Source organism: Oncorhynchus masou, chromosome 12 (assembly GCF_036934945.1).
Source record: "Oncorhynchus masou masou isolate Uvic2021 chromosome 12, UVic_Omas_1.1, whole genome shotgun sequence".
Classification (NCBI taxonomy): domain Eukaryota; kingdom Metazoa; phylum Chordata; class Actinopteri; order Salmoniformes; family Salmonidae; genus Oncorhynchus; species Oncorhynchus masou.
In genome coordinates, this window is record NC_088223.1 from 51876670 (window position 1) to 51899913 (window position 23244).

Below are 23244 nucleotides of genomic sequence, written 5' to 3' on the forward strand. Positions count from 1 at the left end.
AAGCACTCCTCCGGCATCATTTAATTTTTTTCTGCGTCTCACGAATGTTCTTCTTTGCGATCCGAAAACCTCAAACTTAGATTAACCTGTCCAGTGTCTGTTTTTCTTTTGCTCCTCTTAATCTTTTTATTTTTATTGGCCCATTCCATGCGAGAAATTGACCCCAAACGTTTGAACAGTAGTGTTAGATATTCCATTAAATATCTGCCGTTTCCAACTACAATAGTCATTTACCACTTTAACAATGTCTACACTGCATTTCTGATCAATTTTATGTTTTTTTAAATGGGCAAAATAATTGGCTTTTCTTTCAAAAACAAGGACATTTCTAAGTGACCACGAACTTTTGAACGGTAGTGTTTATACCCTCATCTGAAACATCTACACTCCTGAGTAGGACTGATTTATTTACATGAAAAGGCTGGTCTTTAAACAAATATGTCTTTCCACTGAAATGTTCAGTCTGAAATTGTCATCGTAGTAGCTATGGACGGGTGTTTGCTGTCTGTACCAATGAATCTCCTTGTCTTCTTTTCGTTTGAAGCTACATGGCAGCACACAGTCCTCAGAGTAGAGACAGGTCACCAGAGAGACAAGACATGGCCTTTTTTTAAATAATGCCTACATATTCTTTAATAGAAGTTTAGATTCCAGAGGATAATGTTATATAATTGCAATCAAACATTTCTGATAATCAAAATTTGTAGTATTCTTACCTGCAGTGACATTTTCAGCCAGTTGCATGGTAAATAACAAGATTTCCCTGTTGTTCCATGACAACTATACTTCTACTCACACATCTAGGTGTACACTCTTAGAAAAGAAAGGTGCTATCGAGAACCTAAAGGGTTCTTCAGCTGTTCCCATAGAATAACCCTTTGAATAATTATTTTTGCTTCCAGGTTAGAACCCTTTTGGTTCCATGTAGAACCCTTTCCACAGAGGGTTCTGCATGAAACCCAAAAATAGGGTTCTACCAGGAACCAAAAAGTGTTCTCCTTTGGGGACAGCTGAAGAACCCTTTTGGAACTGTTTTTTCTAAGAGGGAATAACTGTACAACATTTTCACAATCTTAAATATCAAAATATGCCTGCGATACGCATTTTGTCCTATATAGAATTCCAAAGTTGTGTGGTCATGTTGTTAAAACGAAAGCTCAAATTCAGGACGAAAATGTTACGCTCCATTACGAACAGCATGGCAATGTCTATTTCTGTCTCGGTAGCCTGCTGTAGCTAGCTAGATACCTTAGAAGGGTAAGGTATCTCAGAGTTGACAACTGTTCAGACACTCACAGATGACTGCTACAATGAATACTTAATTCAAAATTTTTATGTAAATTATGAAGACGGTACAGTTATTCAATTGTTTAGAACACAGATGTGCTCCACTGCAGAACTGTACTCTCCAATGATATAATTTCCCCCCTTGAGCAAAACATGTGGGTTGTTGTCCATGGGCACATTTTCTAACTACCAGTCAAGCTACAAATGCATGGTTGATTGATGATGTCAGGTCTGTGATTAGGAACAGTATGACTGTCATCTAGTACGTCTTGTCAGTCAGAGCTATGTATGGCCATTGTTGTGTCCTGCTGTCAGTTGGCAGTTATCCATTGGCAAATCATCAGATGTTTTAACTGTGAGGGAGAAATGGAAAGGCCAATTAGTAAGTCAGGGCAATAGGTATTAGCCAATGAAAAAATAACTCTAAAGCCAGCAGTATTTCCTTTCAGTGTACTTCAACCAAACATGAATAGATAAGAACTTTAGTATAACAGATAAATTCATTCAAATTATAGAAAAGTTTCAGTTTTATGAATGTTGTTAAGGCTAAAGGTATTTGGCCTTGCAGAATGGGATTAAATCAGATACACTACATGGCCATAAGTATGTGGACACCTGCTCATCGAACATCTCATTCCAAAATCATGGGCATTAATATGGAGTTGGTCCCCCATTTGCTGCCATAATAGCCTCCACTGTTCTGGGAAGGCTTTCCCCTAGATGTTGGAACATTGCTCCGGGGACTTGCTTCCATTCAGCCACAAGAGCATTAGTGAGGTCAGGCGATTAGGCCTGACTCAGAGTCGGCTTTACAATTCATCCCAAATGTGTTCGATGGAGTTGAAGTCAGGGCTCTGTGCAGGCCAGTCAAGTTCTTCAACATCAATCTCGACAAACCATTTCTGAATGGACCTCGCTTAGTGCACGGGGGCATTGTGATGAGGAAACAGGAAAGGGCCTTCTCCAAACTATTGCCACAAAGTTGGAAACACAAAATCGTCTAGCATGTCATTATATGCTGTAGCATTAATATTTCCCTTCACTTGAACTAAGGCCCGAACCATGAAAACAGCCACTGCCCATTATTCCTTATCCACCAAACTTTACAGTTGCCACTGCATTGGGGGAGGTAGCATTCTCCTGGCATCTGCCAAACCAAGTTTTGTCCGTCGGACTGCCAGATGGTGAAGCGTGATTAATTACTCCAGAGAACACATTTCCACTGCTCCAAAGTCCAATGGCGGCAAGCTGTACACCACTCCTGACGAACAGTTATTTCCAGAGGCAGTTTGGAACTCCATAGTGAATGTTGCAACCGAGGAGCATGTGTGGCCTACCACTTCGCGGCTGAACCGTTGTTGCACCTTGGTGTTTTATAAACACCTGTCAGCAACAGTTGTGGCTGAAATAGCCGAATCCACTCATTTGAAGGGGTGTCCACATACTTTTGTATATATAGTGTAAGATTTCTGGATTGGATTATAATAGGACAAAGGCCATATAATGACGAGTCCTGACAACTACTAAAATAGACCTACACTTACTAGTTTTCATTGGCTGCATCTCTGTGTCCTCCAGAGTGGTCCTATCAGCCTTCCCTTGGTTGGCTAGGGAGTTCATAAATCATATGAGTCATTGCTTCCTTCATTGCCATGTGAGTATGAGTACAGAATGCATGGTGTTCAGAAGTGATTAATTTACTCTCAGGTATTCCATCACATTAGTTATAGTAGATTGAATAGTAGGATAGCAGACATCTCTTTGATACGCTGATATACTCTGCAGGCCCGGGTCAAGACCTGTCTTTATACTTACCTCTTTGTTTTCTATACAGTAGTAGAGCTGTTGTTACTAGTGCAACCACTGCAACTACTACAGCAATAACCCACATCTTGGAGTGACTTTCCCCTGTACGCCCAACCTGGTCTTCAGCATTTGGCATATTGTCTAGACGTTTGGACAATGTAAATGTGTTAAAAATTCAGCATTATGGAAAGATGTGAACACTTAGCATCAATAACCTTGCATGCATAATAAGCACATAGGGTGTAAATCATTTAAAGGTATAACTTTTATGTACCTGTCAACGACCGCCGTGATGTTGACCTGATGGCGACCTGGGTTTGAACCATGTGTCTGCTCTGGAAGCCTGAGAATGTACAGGTGTAGGTTCCTGTGTGTTCCTGACTCTCTGGGTTGTGAAGAAGGAGGGATCCATCTCCCATCAAAACTCGGTCCTGCTCCAGTTCAACCCGGCCCTCCCAAAGGTTGGAGGTCTGTCTGGTTTGGCTGACATAGCGGAGGATGACCTTGGAGTTATCATTGGTTCTAGTGAAGGTCCAGGTGAGGAAAAAGTTCTGGAAGTTCTGTGGAGCCATGCAAGGGATGGACAGCTCTCGCCCTGCCTCTCCAATCAACTCTGTTGATGAAATAAGTTTATGAATTGTGAGCCAGGGAAAGCATGTTATTTGTGGCTCAGTTGGTAGAGCATGGCGCTTTCAACGCCAGGTTTGTGGGTTTCGATTCCCACGGGGGATCAGTACAAAAAGATACAACAATGAATGCATTGACTTATGTAAGCTGCTCTCGATAAAAGTGTCTGCTAAATGTAAACGTAAAAGGTATATATCACTGTCCCTTAGCAGACTTCCAGCTGTAGTCACTCTCTTAAACACTAGAGGGCGGTGTTACCATAGAGATCCTATTAAATTACTCAGAGTTTCATAAACCCTCAAATGTTCCAGAATGGTGGGAAAATGGCAGCCATATTGGTCAGGGTGAAATGCACACCACTCTAATTGGAACGAATGGCAATAGAGGTATATAATCCAGATTTTACCCAAAACACACCTGCAGGAAAATTAAAGTAAGACATGGGATATCAGAAATGGTGTAATAGAATTATTGTCAACATAAAATATTGTCAAATAATTGTAAATACAGTTTATACAGGTTTTACACCAATGGTCTGTATAAATAGCCTCTAAAATATACAGTACCAGTCAAAAGTTTGGACACACCTACTCATTCAAGGGTTTTTCTTAGTTTAAAAAATAATTTTCTACATTGTAGGTCATCAAAACTATTAAACAAATCAAAATATATTTTAGACTCTTCAAAGTAGCCACCCTTTGGCCTCCTGGGTGGCGCAGTTGTCTAAGGCACTGTGTCGGGCACAGTGGGCGCGAACCAGGTCGCCAGGTGCACGGTGTTTCCTCCGACACATTGGTGCGGCTGGCTTCCGGGTTGGATGTGTGCTGTGTTAAGAAGCAGTGCGGCTTGGTTGGGTTGTGTTTCAGAGGACGCATGCCTTTCGACCTTTGTCTCTCCTGAGCCCAGCTTCATGAGGAATGCTTTTCCAACAGTCTTGAAAGAGTTCCCAGATATGCTGATCACTTTGTTGCCTGCTTTTCCTACACTCTGCGGTCCAACTCATCCCAAACCATCTCAATTGGGTTGAGGTCGGGTGATTGTGGAGGCCAGGTCATCTGATGCAGCCCTTCATCACTCTCCTTGGTCAAATAGCCCTTACACAGCCTGGAGGTGTGTTTTGGGTCATTGTCCTGTTGAAAAACAAATTATAGTCTTACTTAGCGCAAACCAGATGGGATGGCATATCGCTGCAGAATGCTGTGGTAGCCATGCTGGTTAAATAAATCACAGACAGTGTCACCAGCAAAGCACCCCACACCATCACACCTCCTCCTCCATGCTTCACGGTGGGAACCACACATGCGTAAATCATCCGTTCACCTACTCTGCATCTCACAAAGACACAGCAGTTGGAATTAAAAGGCTCAAATTTGGACTCATCATACCAAAGGAAGATTTCCATTGGTCTAATGTCCACTGCTCGTGTTTCTTGGCCCAAGCAAGTCTCTTCTTCTTATTAGTATCCTTTAGTAGTGGTTTCTTTGCAGGATTTCGACCACGTAGGCCTGATTCACACAGTCTCTTCTGAACAGTTGAAGTTGAGATGTTGAGATATTTGAACTCTGTAAAGCATTTATGTGGGTTGCAATCTGAGGTGCAGTTAACTCAAATAAACTTATTCTCTGCAGCAGCGGTAACTCTGGGTCTTCCTTTCCTGTGGCGGTCCTCATGACAGCCAGTTTCATCATAGTGCTTGATGCTTTTTGCGACTGCAAGTGGAAGAAACTTTCAAAGTTATTGACATTTTCCAGATTGACTGACCTTCATGTCTTAAAGTAATGATGGACTGTCATTTCTATTTGCTTATGACTTTTTGCTTAAGGCTATCTTCTGTATACCACCCCTACCTTGTCGCAACACAACTGATTGGCTCAAAAGCATTAAGAAGGAAAGAAATTCCACAAATGAACTTTTAACAAGGCACACCTGTTAATTGAAATGCATTCCAGGTGACTACCTCATGAAGCTGGTGGAGAGAATGCCAAGAGTGTGCAAAGCTGTCGTTGTCACACCCTGATCTGTTTCACCTGTATTGTGCTAGCCTCCACCCCCTCCAGATGTCAAACATTTCCCCCATTATCCCCTGTGCACTTATACCTGTGTTTTCTGTTTGTCTGTTGCCAGTTCGTCTTGTCTCGTCAAGCCTACCGGCATTTTTCCTGTACTCCTGTTTTTCTCTCTTGTCCTTGTTTTCTAGCTTTCCCAGTTTTGACCATTCTGCCTGCCCCGACCCTGAGCCTGCCTGCTATTTCATACCTTGTGACACTGCCCTGGATTACTGACCTCTGCCTGCCCTGAACCTGAGCCTGCTGTTCTGTACCTTCAGACTGCTCTGGATTACTGACCTCTGCCTGCCCTTGACCTGTCGTTTTCCTGCCACCTGTTTTTGTAATAAACTTTGTTGCTTCGAACTGTCTGCATCTGGGTCTTCTCCTGAGGTCCGATTGTACGACCTGGCCATGACTGACGCAGTAGACTTGGACCAACTCCGCAACACCATCTCCTCCCAAGGAGCCACCATTGGGGCCACCATTGGGAGACACAAGGAGTTACTCCCAGGTCTTATGGACGGATTCCAGACCTTGGCAGACGCCATGACTGTGCCTTGAATACATTGCTGGAACAATCAGCGGATTATCTGTGAGTCCACCGGCCACGACAGTAGCCTCCCAGCCCCCCAGTAACACCGCTGTCAGCAGTGCGTCTCTCCAGGCCACCCCGGCTTCCCAATAACCTTGCTTACCTCCCCCGGAACACTTCGCTGGCCGGTCAGGAACCTGCCGGGTGTTTCTCTCCCAGTGTTCCCTCATCTTTGAGCTGCTGCCCTCGTCCTTCCCCTCAGACCGCTAATGTCCGGGAGGGCTCTTGCCTGGGCTACTGCGGTGTGGCAGCAACAATCTACCGAGTGTTTCAGCCTGAAGGAGTTCGTGGATGAGGTGAAAAAGGTTTCAATTCTCCATTTTCTGGGAGAGTGGATGCCCAGAAGTTACTCCAGCTTCGCCAGGACTCCCGCATTGTGGTGGACTATGCGGTTGATTTCTGCTCATTGGCTGCCGAGAGTGCCTGGAACTCAGAATCTCCGTTTGACACATTCCTTCATGGATTATCGGAGGACGTTAAGGTTGAGCTTGCAGCCCGGGAACTGCCTACGGATCTCAATTCTCTCTTCGCCTTGACCATCCGGATCGATGGGCGGCTACGGGAACATAGGAGGGAGAGGAGGTCTGATTCCGGTCCCAATCTCTTGCCCTAAGGATCCCAACTTGCCTCCGAGGAACTCCAGAAGATTCCGGCGTCTACGTCCCCGAGAGAATCCAAGCTTACGAGAGTTCCCCCGAGAGTCTCTGAGATCTGCCGACTCCCCTTTTTTGTAGCCGATGCAACTTGGCAGAGCTAGGCTGTCTCCAGCCGAACACTTACGCAGACTTAACACCCAGAGTTATCTGTATTGCGGAACTGCCGGTCATTATGTGTCAACCTGTCGTTTAAGAAGACCAGGCTCATCAGTAGGTGCGAGTACTCTGGTGGGCCATACAGAGTTTTTCTTCTCCCCTTACTCACACCCCTCTCCATGCCATCCTGCTGTGGGGTGACCAATCTAAATCTCCCTGGGTTCTCATTGACCCTGGGGCCGACGAGAGTTTCATGGACGCCACCCTGGTGTCTGAGCTGGGCATCCCCACTCAGCCCCTCTCCCGTCACGTGGATGTTAGAGCACTGGATGGGCACTCTATAGGCAGGGTTACCCACAGTACTACTCCTATCCGGAAACCACAGTGATCTATACAGTTTATGCTCAGGTTCCTGTGGTATTGGGGTTTTCTTGGTTCCAGCGCCACAATCCCCTTATCAACTGGACTGCTGGTACTATCATGGGCTGGAGCCCGTTCTGCCACACCCATTGCCTGAAGTCAGCGCAGCCTGCGCCAGGACATCTTCCTTTGGGCTCGGAAGAAGCCTCGGACCTCTCTGCCATTCCCGCGGAGTACCAGGATCTATGGGAGGTTTTCAGCATGGCCCGGGCCACTTCGCTTCCTCTGCATTGACCCTATGACTGCGGAAATGACATTCTCTCGGGCACTACCACCCCGGGGATGGCTGTATTCACTGTCGGGTCCCTGGCTGCAGGGGGTATTCGTCCTTCTGACTCCCCCACTGGCGCAGGGTTCTTCTTTGTGGAGAAGAAGGACGAAACTCTGCGCCCGTACATCGACTACCGGGGCCTCAATGACATCACGGTTGAGAACCGCTACCCACTACCACTCATCGCCTTGGTTTTGAGCCGCTCCAAGGGGCCACTATGTTCTCTAAGTTAGGGGAACGTCTACCACCTGGTATGGATATGGGAAGGTGACAAGTGGAAGACAGCCTTCAACACTGCTAGTGGACATATAAATACCTGGTGATGCCATTCGGTTTGACCAATGCTCTTGCTGTGTTTCAGGCCCTGGTTAATGATGTTCTCCGGGATATGTTGAACCAGTTCACTTTCGTCTACCTCGATGACATCCTCGTCTTTTCCCGCTTAGCTCAAGAACACATTCTCCACATCCAACAAGTCCTCCAGCATCTCCTGGAGAACCAGCTGTTTGTCAAATGTGAGTTCCATCGCTCCATCTCCTTCCTTGGATACATCATCACTTCTGGGAATGTGCAGATGGATCTGGGTAAGGTGAGAGCGGTAGTAGATTGCAACGTTTCTTTGGATTCGCCAATTCCTATCACGGTTTAATCCACCCTGGCCTCTCCCTTGTCAGCACTCACATCTCCGAAGGTCCCGTTCATGTGGTCCCCAGCTGCTGACCGGGCATTCCTGGACCTTAAGCACCGCTTCACCACAGCTCCCATATTGATCCATCCGGACCCGTCCCGTCAATTCATGGTGGAGATGGACGCTTCGGATGTGAGAGTGGGGGCTATCCTGTCCCAACGTTCTGCCCTGGAACTTAAGCTGCATCCCTGCTCCTTCTTCTCCTATCGCCTTAACGCCACAGAGAGGAATTATGATGTGGGGAATCGAGAACTACTCATGGTGAAGATGGCCTTGGAGGAGTGGAGACAATGGTTAGATGGCGGCGGAACTTCTATTCATAGTGTGGTCGGATCACAAGAACCTGGAATATCTCCACACCACCAAGTATCTCAACTCCAGGCAAGCTAGATGGGCTCTGTTGTTCACCCGGTTCAACTTCACCATCTCCTACCACCCCGGGGTCTAAGAATGTTAAGCCGGACGCGCTTTCACGCCGTTATTGCCCCGCTTCTACACCCTCGGACCCCTAAATTGGGCAGGCAAGCCTAGCTCCCCTGCACGGTCACTGGGCTCTGTATCCCTGACTCCCATTGGATCCAGGGTGGCAGGTGGCCCACCATAGTTCCGGACATCTCCGCGTTCGTCGCCGCCTGCACTGTCTGTGCTCAGAACAAGACTCCTCGGTAAGTTCTGGCTGGCCTCCTTCAACATCTTCCGTCCTTCACCGTCCCTGGTCACATTTCCCTGGACTTCATCACTGGTCCCACTCCGTCTGATGGCAACACCACTATCTTCAAAGTAGTGGGCAGGTTTTCCAAAGCTGCCCACTTCATTACCCTCCCCAAGATACCTCGGCCAAGGAGCCAGCCCAGCTCATGGTGCAGCACTTCTTCCGGATCCATGGACTTCCAGTGGACATGGTTTCCGACCATGGTCCTCAATTCTCGTCCCGGTTCTGGAAGGCGTTCTGCACACTCATTGGGTCGTCGGCCAGCCTGTCCTCCGGTTTTCATCCCCAATCCAAAGGGCAGTCGGAGCGTGCCAATCAGGACCTGGATACAACTTTTCGGTGCCTCGTCTCGGCCAACCCCACCACCTGGAGCCAGAAACTTGTGTGGCTGGAGTACGCCCGGAACACCCTTCCCTGCTCGGCCACTGGGCTCCCACCCTTCGAGTGCTCCATGGGTTATCAGCCCAAGCTCTTCCCTGAGCAAGAGGAAGAGGTCATCATACCCTCTGCCCAGATGTTCGTCTGCACCTGGAAGAGGGCTCTGTCTGCTCTTCTCAAGACTACCTCCAGGTACCGTCGACAGGCGGACTGCCACCGGACCCTGGTTCCCCGCTATCTTCTTGGGCAGAGGGTATGGCTGTCTACTCGGAATCTGCCCCTCCGGGTAGAGTCCCGCAAACTTTCCCCCCGTTTTATCGGCCCCTTTTCCAAGATCCTTAGCCACTCTGCTGTTCATCTTCTGTTGCCCCACACTCTCCGTACACATCCCACGTTTCATGTATCAAGGATTAATCCTCTGTCTTACAGCCCTCTGTCTCCTTTTTCCGGTTTTGACCATTCTGCCTGCCCTTTCCCTGAGCATGCCTGCGGTTCTGTATCCTGAGGTCTGATAGTCAACAAGGCAAAGGGGGCTACTTTGAAGAATCTAAAATAAAAAATAAATTTATTTATTTGTTTAACACTTTTTTGCTTACTACATGATTCCATATGTGTTATTTCATAGTGTTGATGACTTCTCTATTATTATACAATGTAGAAAATAGTAAAAATAAGGAAAAACCCTTGAATGAGTAGGTGTGTCCAAACTTTGGACAGTTACTGTATGTAAAGAGGTCAGAAATGTCTCAATTTTTTTTCATGGAAATCTGTGAGTACTATTAGGATCCATTTACAACTTGTCTAAGTCCTAACATCAACTGATTACAGCCAGTGTATGATTGTAGATTGACCGCATTGTTTGAATGGAATGTTTGCATATTGGCAGTTAATTTGAAAAATGTCATGTCTAACTAGCTGACAAAAATACTGTGTAAAATAATTAATTTGAATAATGTATCTGTATACATTATTCAAATTCATTATTTTACACCATATCTTATCACAGCACTGGCAAACCATGGTTGACCAACTCCCTGAACAAAATGGCTGAATCCCATCATAAGAAGGTTACTGTCCATTCTAGTGTTCTAATTCCTAATAGAGAGAAATAGTAATGGCGTCTTTTTGTAGGCACTAACTCAGCCATTGTTCATTGGACAAAGCCTATGAGGAAAATGAATGGCATTTTTGTAGGGTTTTTGGATGAACGCCAAAAAATAAGGTCTGTGGTAAACACAGGCTTAGGAGATCTTATATGTTTTGTTCTATGAAATAATCTTCACCAGCGAATTTTTTGTTGTTGTGAATTTTGAACAATTTATGTAATAATTAAAAACACACATCACACAGGCTTCATAATAGTTATGCTAACTGACTGCTATTATCTCATAGAACAAAATGTATAAGATCTCCTTAGCCTGTGTTAACCTCAGACCTTATATTCCAAAAGCCTATTCTTTCCCCATTCATTCTTCCCATAGGGATGGCTAAACAAACCAGAGGACCACAAGCTTTTAGGACTACAAGCTAGCGAGCTATATTCAATGGGTGTTACACTGAAATCAATGAATTATTCATTTTCTCAGGCATCAGCACATCACCCAAGTCTGTCTGGGAGTTGAGAGCGCCTGTTTATAAATCAGTCAGTTTCCCTATGTGGGCTTGTCTCTGGCTCTGCACTTCGTCATCATTGTTAATGAACCTTTTGTGACTAGGGGGCAGTGTTTTCATTTTTGGAAAAATAACGTTCCCGTAGTAAACAGGATATTTTGTCAGGACAAGATGCTAGAATATGCATATCATTGACAGCTTAGGATAGAAAACACTCTAAAGTTTCTAAAACTGTAAAAATAGTGTCTGTGAGTATAACAGAACTGATATTGCAGGCGAAAGCCTGAGAGAAATCCAATCCGGAATTGACTCATCTTTTGAAAGTTCTGCTTTCCAATGCGTCCCTATTGAGCAGTGAATGGGCTATCAACCAGATTACTTTTTCTCCGTATTCCCCAAGGTGTCTACAGCATTGTGATGTAGTTTTACGCATTTATGTTGAAGAATACCCGTAAGCGGCTACATTGCGCAAGTGGTCACCTGATGGCTCTGAGTGATTCTCGCGTAAAATACAGAGGTAGCCATTATTCCAATCGGTCCTACTGAAAAACCAATTGTCCTGGTGGATATATTATCAAATAGATATTTGAAAAACACCTTGAGGATTGATTATAAACAACGTTTGCCATGTTTCTGTCGATATTATGGAGCTAATATGAAATATTTTTCGGTGTTTTCATGACTGCAATTTCCGGGCGATTTCTCAGCCAAACGTGAAGAACAAACCGGAGCTATTTTACCTACAAAAATAATATTTTGGGAAAAAAGGAACATTGGCTATCTAACTGGGAGTCTCGTGAGTGAAAACATCCGAAGCTCATCAAAGGTAAACGATTTAATTTGATTGCTTTTCTGATTTCCGTGACCAAGTTACCTGCTGCTAGCTGAACAAAATGCTATGCTAGGCTATCGATAAACTTACACAAATGCTTGTCTAGCTTTGGCTGTACAGCATATTTTTAAAATCTGAGATGAAAGGATGATTAACAAAAGGCTAAGCTGTGTCTCAATACATTTCACTTGTGATTTTCATGAATAGGAATATTTTCTAGGAATATTTATATCCGTTGCGTTATGCTAATCAGTGTCAGTAGATGATTACGCTCCCGGACCCGGGATGGGGAGTTACTATTAACTACCTCTCTCAAAGAGTGCGGTGTATAAAGTCAGAACATCTGCTGTCTCAGCCATTGCCTGTCACCAAGGGTGTACACCAGGGCTTAATCCTAGGCCTCACGCTCTTCTCAATTTACATCAACAACATAGCTCAGGCAGTAGGAAGCTCTCGCATCCATTTATATGCAGATGATACAATCTTATACTCAGCTGGCCCCTCCCCAGATTTTCTGTTAAACGCTCGACAACAAAGTCCAACAAGCTTTCTCTGCCCTTAACCTTGTTCTGAACACCTCCAAAACTAAGGACATTGTGGTTTGGTAAGAAGAATGCCCCTCTCCCCACTGGTGTGATTACTACCTCTGAGGGTTTAGAGCTTGAGGTAGTCACCTCATACAAGTACTTGGGAGTATGGCTAGACGGTGCACTGTCCTTCTCTCAGCACATATCAAAGCTGCAGGCTAAAGTTAAATCTAGACTTGGTTTCCTCTATCGTAATCGCTCCTCTTTCACCCCAGCTGCCAAACTATCCCTGATTCAAATGACTAGATGTTAGATGTTCTTACCATTCGGCTAGATGTTCTTTACCATTCGGCCATCAGATTTGCCACCAATGTCCTTAGGACACATCACCGCACTCTATACTCCTCTGTAAACTGGTCATCTCTGTATACCCGTCGCTAGACCCACTGGTTGATGCTTATTTATAAAACCCTCTTAGGCCTCACTCCCCCATTTGAGATATCTACTGCAGCCATCATCCTTCACATAAAACACCCGTTCTGACAGTCACATTCTGTTAAAGGTCCCCAAAGCACAAACATCCTTGGGTCGCTCGTCTTTTCAGTTCACAGCAGCTCTTAATTCAAAGACTCAATCAGACACAATCATGGACACTCATACTGACAAATCAAATTTTATTTGTCACATACACATGGTTAGAAGATGTTAATGCAAGTGTAGCGAAATGCTTGTGCTTCTGGTTCCGACAGTGCAAGAGACTAGTGATCCATCTGTTGGCAGCATCCTTTCTGAGTTTGTGATTGCTGTTTACCAGTCTGATGGCCTTGAAATACAGACTGAAGAACAGCTTCTCAGTCCCCTCTTTGATGAACCTGTTCTGACCTCACCTTCTGGATGGTAGTGGTGTGAACAGGCAGTGGCTCGGGTGGTTGTTGTCTTTGATCTTTTTTTGCCTTCCTGTGACACCGGGTGCTATAGTTAATTTCCCCAGTGATGCGTTGTGCAGACCGCAGCACCCTCTGGAGAGCCTTGCGGTTGAGGGCAGAGCAGTTGCCATACCAGGCTGTGATACAGCCCAACATGATGCTCTCGATTTGTGGATCTGTAAAAGTTAGTCAGGGTTTTGGGTGACAAGCCAAATTTCTTCAGCCTCCTGAGGTTGTAAAGACGCTGTTGCACCTTCTTCACCACACTGTCTGTGTTGGTGGTTATTTCAGTTTGTCTTTGATGTGTACACCGAGGAACTTAAAACTTTCCACTTTCTTCACTGCTGTCCCTTCGAAGTGGATAGGGGGTGCTCCCTCTGCTCTTTCCTGAAGTCTACGATCATCTTCTTTGTTTTGTTGACGTTTAGTGAGAGGTTGTTTTCCTGACACCACACTCTGAGTGCCTTCACCTCCTCCCTGCAGGCTGTCTCGTTGTTGTTGGTAATTAAGCACACTACTGTTGTGTCGTATTCAAACTTGATGATTGAGTTGGAGGTGTGTATGGCCACACAGTCATGGGTGAACAGGGAGTACAGGAGGGGGCTGAGCACGCACACTAAGCACGCACCCTCCACCTCGCTGTTGAGGGCCAGCGAGGTGGAGATGTTGTTTCCTACCTTCACTTCCTGGGGGCGGTCCATCAGAAAGTCCAGGACCCAATTGCACAGGGTGGGGTTGAGGCCCAGGGCCTCCAGCTTGATGATGAGCTTGGAGTGTACTATGGTGTTGAATGCTGAGCTGAAGTCAATGAATGGCATTCTTACATAGGTATTCCTCTTCTCCAGATGGGATAGGGCAGTGTGCAGTATGATGGTGATTGCATCGTCTGTGGACCTGTTAGGGCGGTATGCAAACTGAAGAGGGTCTAGGGTGGCCGGTGTCGTGTCTTTTCTATCATTAAATGTGAAGACTGTTATTTTATCAAATCAGTTCTCTATGTGTAACTATTATTACCTGATTAAACCAATCATGTAATCTTTAATCAACTAGGAAGTCGGGGCACCACGGGAAAATGCTATAGTCTCTATTTCCCGAATCGACTCTTCAGATGTTTTTATATCTTATCTAGTCTTCTATTAATGATTATTAATCTTTACCTTCCGTCAGTCTCATTCGAAACGTCGTGAAAGTCTTGGTTCTCTGCACAACCCTATCGTAAATTATGAATCAGCGATATACAAATTGGCTTGAGTATTTATTTACTAACTAACTAATCATAGAAATAAATGAAAACACACACAATTAGTTCATACATTGGGTTGCTACATAATACAAAGAAAAATGCTCTAGTGGACGAAACCAATGTGACGGCTTGGTAGACAAAGAAAAGGGGTGTGGTAGTTCAAGAGCGGGAAACTCATAGAGGATTACTACACTCATATAAATTGCTAATACTTTACATGAACGACCGCTCATCCGAAAATAAATTGCAATGAACATATTTCCGGGTGTATTTCTTGCTGTCTAACTCTGTGGTCGCAGGTCCATCTGCTGGAGAGAGTCAACAGAAAAGTCTCTGGTTGTGTTTCCCGGAAGATCAAAGTCGTAGGTGGTTGTAGGTGGTTAGAATGGAAACTTCATAGTACCATTCAGAAATCTTCTCATAGAATAGATGCTTCAGCAGTTCTCTTTATTCACATTCAAGGTTTACGTCATTTCTAGCTGCAGACTAGTAATTAATGGCGTCTAGAATTTGCTCCTTCTGTAGTGAATCGATAGTCCCAGAGTTGAACCATTTTCAGAGTTGAATCATTTCCAGCCGTGTAGCCAATGCTCCACGTTGGTATAGTCTTGTGCTTTGATAGAGTTGTAGTTTAAACCACTTCCAGCGTCACCTGGCATGTTATGATCATGTGTGAATTTCTTCAGGAGCAGGTTTAATCCTTTGTCGATGCCTAATGTGATGTCTGGGCTCACGGGGGTGTGGCCAATGACTAGTTAATCTTCATATGAAAATCCAAACTCTCATTTAGAATGTTCATTTCACAACACATCTTTTCACAAATAGGTTAATGTTTAATCGGGTACCTTTCACAATATTTAGATGTAAACCTGACAGCTGGGAAATGTACACTTTAAGAGATACCGTTATGTGTGTTTCCTGTCCTTCATGAGATCACCAAATGAAACACACTTGTCATAACTGTCTGTTAAGTGTCCACGGACCATTTACACATTCTCAAAAGTAGAAATACTGTTTAATTCTCCCATTTTGGGGATTTAGGAGTTTGGCCAAGTCAAGTCCTTTGTTCTCTCCCTGTGCTCTCTCCCTCTCTTTCGGCATGACCAGGGGGAGAGAGTCTCTGCCAGGAATTTATGACCTGAGATAACAAAACCTAGGTTTAGGAGAGAGAGGGAGAGCGAGGGGGGAGCCACGATCTACACCCAGAAAGGGCCACGTCATGACACTGGTAAGGTGGAGGTGATATAATCCTTGACTAGTCTCTCAAAGCGCTTCATGATGACAGAAGTGAGTGCTACGGGGCGGTAGTCAGTTCAGTTATCTTTACCTTCTTGGTTAAAGGAACAATGGTGGCCATCTTGACAGGTGTGGCTGCTTTGCGGGATGTATTGTTGACCCTACTTTCTTACCCTTTGTGCTGTTGTCTGTGCCCAACAATGTTTGTACCCTGTTTTGTGAGGCTACCATGTTTTGCTGCTGCCATGTTGTGTTGCTACCATGTTGTTGTCATGTTGTGTTGCTTCCATGCTGTGTTGTCTTAGGTCTCTCTTTATGTAGTGTTTCATTTTAATCCCAGCCCCCGTCCCCGCAGGAGGCCTGTAGCCTTTTGGTAAACCGTCATTGTAAATGAGAATTTGTTCTTAACTGACTTGCCTAACTAAATAAAGGTTAAATCATCGTTTTATTTTTTTAATAACAGTCACTCCCAGCAGTGTATTACTGTTTTAATGATAATTTATCAACCATAAACTATACATCTGCAAAATGAGAGAGAAAGAGAGAAAGAGAAAGACAATGTTGATTATGCCGTACCTCCTTTTTGTAGTGAGCTCTTCCATGACTGTGATCCGTATGTGGAATTAATGGTGCAGACGTAAGTGGGGGTATTTCCAAACATTCTCAGTTTGCTCTGAACAGAGTAGAGGCCCTCAGTGTTGGGTGCCATATGTGTGGTGGATCTCAGGTTGGCTTTAGGTGGCAGAGTGGACCATTGCACACGGGGAGCAGGGAAGATATCCTTAGACAGGCACTGAATCTCTGTGTTCTTACTTATCTCCATAGTAACCATCTTGATGGGAGCTGGAATAACAGTGACAGAGAGCCAAGGTTAGAGAGTAATAGCCTTGAGTGGTTTCACTACAAACAGTGACTTTGAGAGCAAAAACCATTCAAAAGGTTTTTGTACAGCAAAGTCACAAAACCAATAACAAAAGCAAATACTCGACTCTTGGCTTGGCATCAGTTTAGCAATTTGCAGCGGTAGCTGGTCGACAAACAATGATTCATGTCTCTTAACAGAGGGTATTTTACCACAAGCTATGCTGAAAGAATTTGATATGTGAAGTGGATACTCAGCAGCATGCTCTAGCCTCGATACTAGCGCCAGCGGTACTACTAACCCTCCACTTTCATGATGATAAAGGACTCCTGTTGTCCCAGAGTGCTGTTGACCAGACACCTGTAGCGACCTCGGTCCTTGATGCTACACTGGCTGAGGTGGAGCGAGGCGTTGCCCCGGGAGAGCTGGTCCTGAAGCAGGTACATCCTGGTACGGTGGCCTTTGGGAGGCGGGTCCGACTGGTCTCCACCCTGATGGGAGTGGCTGAAGAGGAGTAACTCCTGGCGGTACCAGCTGATGATCTCATTTCCGCTGGGTTTGAAGCTGCAGGGTAGCACACAGTCTTCTGAGAACAGGCATGTCAAATGGGCATCTAAGGGAGAAGTAGAGAGAGAACAGTTTGGGAAAATGTGACCTTCATTTAATAATTAGTTAACATTCTCTCAAAAAACCCGCAAAAAATCCAGTGTTGCTATGTCAAAACGGTTTTGTTATATTTTTTATTTCAGTCTTCTGTGACTTACATAAAGTGCAATAATTCGATGCAAACTCAAAATGTAATACATTTCAACTCCATATCTGATATGGTACAGGTGTATTATTTTTTAAAGCCCATAACTATGTGTTTTAAGGGATATAATTTTGTTTCAAAGAAGATTTAAGACCACCAAGAAACACTATGTGTGACCCCCTATTTAGCCCACTGCAGTAGAAGGCGGGAATGAACTAAATGTTCTCTCCATTCCTATCTGTTTCTTTCAGCCCACAACACCTACACACAGTGTGTCCTTTCCATACCGGTATATCACATATGACGTGTACTGAATCCTCATGGTAATGAGTGAACTTTTCTCCCCCTCTTACCATCTTGCTATAGGTTGTGTTACTCTTACGGTTCTGAAACATTCACTATGTTTCATCTTACCCAACTGTAACATGCAGTCCCAGCATTGTAGCCACCACACAACTCCCAGTGAGCGCCGGCACCTATGGTTATGGTGTCACTTCTAAAGCCAAACATTACATACATACATTACAATTTTTGAGTTAAATGCAGAGTTTGACACTGGATAAGTATTAGATAATACCCTTGAAACTGGTAATCACACAGTCTATTCTCAACATCTGTTCTTTTCAGTCATTTGTTTTGCACTAAATGTGGCTGTGACAAGACATTGCACTGTAAATGAGTAAATGTAACATCCACGTTCACAGGTGAATGTATGGGCTTTTTACTGCCAAAATAACAGTGGTAACACCAGTGAAGTCCTTCACAGACAGGGCACCCACTCAGAGTCAAATAGAGTGCATGACTATATAGAATTAGCATGTGTGCAAATGTGTGAAGAGTCAAGGGCGTCCCTGTGAGACTGTGAGCTTCTCCTCAGAGTAGACGTCTTTCATCTCCTCAGCAACATTCCAAACCGAAGAGACAGCTGACCTGGGTCCCAGCATGGGCTGGCCAGTCTAAATACTGAACAGGACAGAGGGGCCCGGCCTCCCTAGTCTCCCAACCAGAACAAACAGAGGCATGCCGAGGGCCAGAGGGCCAGCTATCCCAGACGCCATGGGCAACTGGATTCCTCAGAGAGAACACATCTCGACTCCTGCTCACTGCCCACTGACTGACCACCTCTCAAGGATTTACAGGGATGTGGACAACGTATTTCCACATGCACAGCAATAGAGGCTCAGCATTGCCTCAGATTTGCTGAGGATGGATAGAGACTTCATCGACAAGTTACAGGAACAGTGCAGTGACATGTCATTTCTGTTGTATAGGAATGGTTGTTTGTATTCATAAAACTCCTGGTCAAAACATCATCTTTAAACTAATACTTTACACTGGATTTGTCTTATGGAAAATCCCTCTCCTTTTAGGACCACATGTTAAAGTAGTTCTTGTTCTTTTTTCAGATGTCTGTCCCGTTTTAGTTTTGCCCAGAAGAACTGTGATTTCTTGTGCAGTGAAATGCAAAAAGCATCTGTTCCATGAACAAGAGATGTAGAGAGAAAAAAGTGTACCAAAACACTCTTCAGCCCCGCTTGAACAAAAAGGGAAACATTCCTTACCCCAGGACACTTCAAACTGGTGACTATGATTCCTTATCCCAGGACACTTCAAACTGGTGACTATCCAGGAAAATAAAGAAAAAGGTGTACATTGTTTCTGCATAGGTCTGATGATTTATTGACGGGACACCTCATGCAAGAAAGTTTATATTTTGGCGTAATCACCTCCGTCAGAACCAGGTAAGTAAAGTTTGCTTGTCTTTATTTTCCTGGACACTCACCCATTGAAGTGTCCTGGGGTAAGAAATGTTTTTAGATATAGATGTATTTTAAGATTAGATCAAATGTAAGTGTTTCAAGGCATACAGTAGTCAGATTTGTTTCCTTACACTAAAGACATCCCGTGCCTTTAACCTTGACCCATGAGCCTATCCTGACAATTCTTGCACTACTACATTTAAAAGAGGATAGAGAGGTCTTATCCTTACCTGGGATCTTACACTTTGCCAAGGTGAGAATCCACAGCAACCTCAAAAAAGCTTGAGCAAGTGCCTTTACCATTCTCATTCATTCACAAAGTCACAAGTATGGTTGCTGTTGACTCCCGTCCTGATTCCAATCAGTAGCAATCTTAAAGCAATTAGGAGCTCTGAATCACAATTAGTGTCTTGGTCTCTCCTAGATCTCACATTTCAGCCTCTGGGATGGTGTAGATCAAAAGCACTTGCTGTCACTTTAAAGGTTAAAGGATCCAGATGAAAAATATCCTTGTAAACACAAATGAGAGCCAATGAGTCTGAAACTCACTGCCACAGACATATGAAAGGGCCCACCTGGAACCACTTGTGTCAGAGCAGAAAAGCAGTTTCCCTGTCAGAGAAACTAGCTCCTCTCACAGTGAGAAGAGAGGGACTGTAAGAGGAAGGGAGAGCGAGAAGGAGGGAGCGGCAGGGCAGACAGGCTGGTTTGAAATACACCCCCTTCTACAGAGGCAGAGGCACGGTGGAATCATTGGCTACAATGTGTTACTTGGAAACTCCTCTTTGCTTCTTACCTGCCTGTCACTTTGCTTTGCTGTCACTTTAAAGGATCCAGATGGAAAATATCCTTGTAAACACAAATGAGAGCCAATGAGTCTGAAACCCACTGCCGCAGACATACGAAAGGGCCCACCTGGAACCACTTGTCAGAGCAGAAAAGCAGTTTCCCTGTCAGAGAAACTAGCTCCTCTCACAGTGAGAAAAGAGGGTGTGTAACAGGAAGCGAGAGCGAGAAGGAGGGAGCGGCAGGGCAGACAGGCTTTTCTGAAATACAAACCCATCTAGAGGCAGAGGCACGGTGGAATCAATGGTTACACTGTGTTACTTGGAAATGTCTCTTTCCCTCTTATCTCCCTGTCAAACCTCCCCACCCCTCACACTCAGTGCCTCATAGAACCTCTTGTCATCTGATTGATTTCTTTCCATGTCACTCTGTATGTCACCCTTTTACATCTCACACCTTCTCTGAGTAATAACTGTGCACACAGTAGACTAGGTATACTGTTCTTTTCATATTGTAGTTTCCACTGAAACAGTATATTTTCTTGTATCTTCTAGTTCCATGAAAGGCATATTCTTTATCTCTCAAGCCTTCAATACCTTCATTAATCATGGAGAACTGATTTGGACAAGAAAAGTGGGATGTCAAAGTGCCCTGCCACTAGCAGGCAGGCATGAGGTTAACCACAAGGCCAATTATAGTTCAATGTGGAACGTATTCAGTCATTGTTTCTGTCTGCCTCCCACTGGGCACTACTGCCACTGTGTTATACACACACGATCACAGACCACACTAAACCTGAATCCTAATCTATTTATTGCTGTGGCTGAAGGCACCTAACGTTCAGGATCCTTTCAGGAAGTTTGCCCTCACGTTGGATGATGCAACGTGTTTTCTCACGTTAGTTCCTTGTGTTCAGTGTCATTGGCCTCCAAGGGGTGAAATAAAACCATAACAATGCCACATTATGATGAGTCACTAATGATAAGTGTCCTATTTATCCAATAGTAGCTGATAAACAGAGATGAGCACAGAAGAAAAGCACAATCATTTCAAAGCAGAATTGTGTGTCAATAATGAGTGGTTGGGGTTTTAATGCGCCAGAGTATCTGTCTATCATAGCAAACATGTTTTAGTGTGGAGGCCTCACTCTGTTGCCATGATTAACCAACTGTGAGTGATTGAGAGATGATCATGTATTTACTCCATGATGTGTAGCTACACCTCTCCTTTGCGGTCCTTAGGAGGCGCGTGTGAGGGGAAACCCCAGCTCCACGTCAATGCCTCTTAAAGATGGCGGCACTCATCTCTGCCCTCAATCAACGCTAATCCCAGATTAAAGGAGCATGCCACTGGACTGGGATTATGCTGTGGGCGCTTTCATTTGATCATTGATTCTCTACCAGTCTCTTCCTGACTCACTTTTATACTTCCTCTGGTGTATTCTTTTTTAAATGTTCTAATAATGTGTGTTTAGTCATCACTATAATGTATTTTCTTTTCTCTCTGTGTAATGTGGTTTAATTCTGGTTATATTCCAGTGACTAAACCTTGTTTCCATCCATTCCCAGGCAATTATACCTATGCATATTACCAGCAGTAATCCAAAACCCCTTGTGGTGACATTAGCAGACTCTCTAGTTGATAAGAGCCAACATTTAACTGGCCTGACATTCATGACTGGCCTACATTAGTCAGTAAAGGAAATCCATGTTGTAAATAACTGGAAAACATGCACGGATAGCCTTGAACTATAGACTTTGCATAGCCAATATCTAATCATATAAAAGCAGCAATGAGACCACTATTTTAGTTCAACTTTATAATCCACACAACCAGCACAGAAACATGGAGAGTACATGCACATTTCTGTTCCCTTCGTGGATATAGTCACGGGTGTATTCTATGAATGATCATGATCATGGAAGAGTACTATTACTATACTATTCAGTGGCATGGGCAGAAATCCATTGATGGCAGGGCCAGCAGGGCCATCATTTAATTAGGCTACCCTATACCACAAGCCCCCATCTGGAAGTTGGAGAATTGTGCATTTTTCAAAAGCCAAGCTTTCCCCTGCAATTTAGTGCCATTATCATTATGCTTAATTAAAAATAAATTAATAATATATACTACCTTTCAAAAGTTTGCGGTCACTTAGATATGTCCTTGTAAAGCCTCCCGAGTGGTTAAAGGTGGTTAAAGGTGCTGTACTGCAGCGTCAGCTGCGCCACCAGAGATCCTGGGTTTGGCCGGTAGGGAAATCCTTGTATCATCGCACACCAGCAACTCCTGTGGCAGGCCGGGCACAGGTGCACGGTGTTTCCTTTGACACATTGGTGCGGTTGGCTTCCGGGTTGGATGGCGTTGTGATAAGAAGCAGTGAGGCTTGGTTGGGTTCTGTATCGGAGGATGCATGACTTTCAACCTTCGTCTCTCCCGAGCCCGTACGGGAGTTGTAGCGATGAGACAAGATAGTAGCTACTAAACAATTGAATACCATGAAAAAGGGGAAAAATTCAACATCAAAAAAAGAAATGTCCTTGTTTTTTGGTCCATTAAAATAAAAATATAGTGTCGACATTGTTAATGTTGTAAATTACTATTGTAGCTGGAAATTTTTTTAATGGAATATCAACATAGGCGCTTGGAGGCCCGTTATCCGCAACCATCACTCCTGTGTTCCAATGGAAATTTGTGTTAGTTAATCCAAGTTATCATTTTAAAAGGCTAATTGATTTGTGGGTACTATTTAATGAAGCTGCCAGTTGAGGATTGACAAGTTTCAGGAGAACGGTCTTTGTTTGTGGCCATTTTTAGCCTGTCGAACCCACAAATGCTGATGATCCAGATACTCAACTGGTCTAAAGAATGCCAGTTTTATTGCTTCTTTAATCAGCACAACTGTTTTCAGATGTGCTAACATAATTGCAAAAGGGTTTTCTAATGATCAATTAGCCTTTTAAAATTATAAACTTGGATTTACTAACACAACGTGCCATTGGAATATAGGAGTGATGGTTGCTGATAATGGGCCTCCGAACGCCTATGCTGATATTCCATAAAAAACCTGCTGTTTCCAGCTACAATAGTCATTTATAAATGTCTGCACTGTATTTCTGATCAATTTGA

At 44.3% G+C, this 23244-nt stretch overlaps 1 protein-coding gene across 3 annotated transcripts; it reads right to left on the reverse strand.

Annotated features, from left to right (window-relative positions):
• Positions 1-1313: 1313 nt before the first annotated feature.
• On the reverse strand, positions 1314-20296 carry LOC135550353 (butyrophilin-like protein 2). Of its 3 annotated transcripts, none has more exons than XM_064981069.1 (7): positions 20126-20296; positions 17120-17431; positions 16533-16799; positions 3368-3706; positions 3103-3234; positions 2826-2894; positions 1314-1640 (listed from the first exon to the last, which is right to left on the reverse strand). In XM_064981069.1, exons 2-7 carry the CDS (start codon positions 17262-17264, stop codon positions 1570-1572), a joined length of 1023 nt encoding a protein of 340 aa, XP_064837141.1. In that variant the 5' UTR covers positions 17265-17431; positions 20126-20296; the 3' UTR covers positions 1314-1569. The 3 variants fall into 3 exon arrangements, with proteins under 3 accessions (XP_064837141.1, XP_064837139.1, XP_064837140.1); XM_064981067.1 differs by lacking the exon at positions 20126-20296 and adding an exon at positions 19560-20082; XM_064981068.1 differs by lacking the exon at positions 20126-20296 and adding an exon at positions 19560-20076 and having other exon boundaries at positions 2832-2894.
• Positions 20297-23244: the final 2948 nt, after the last annotated feature.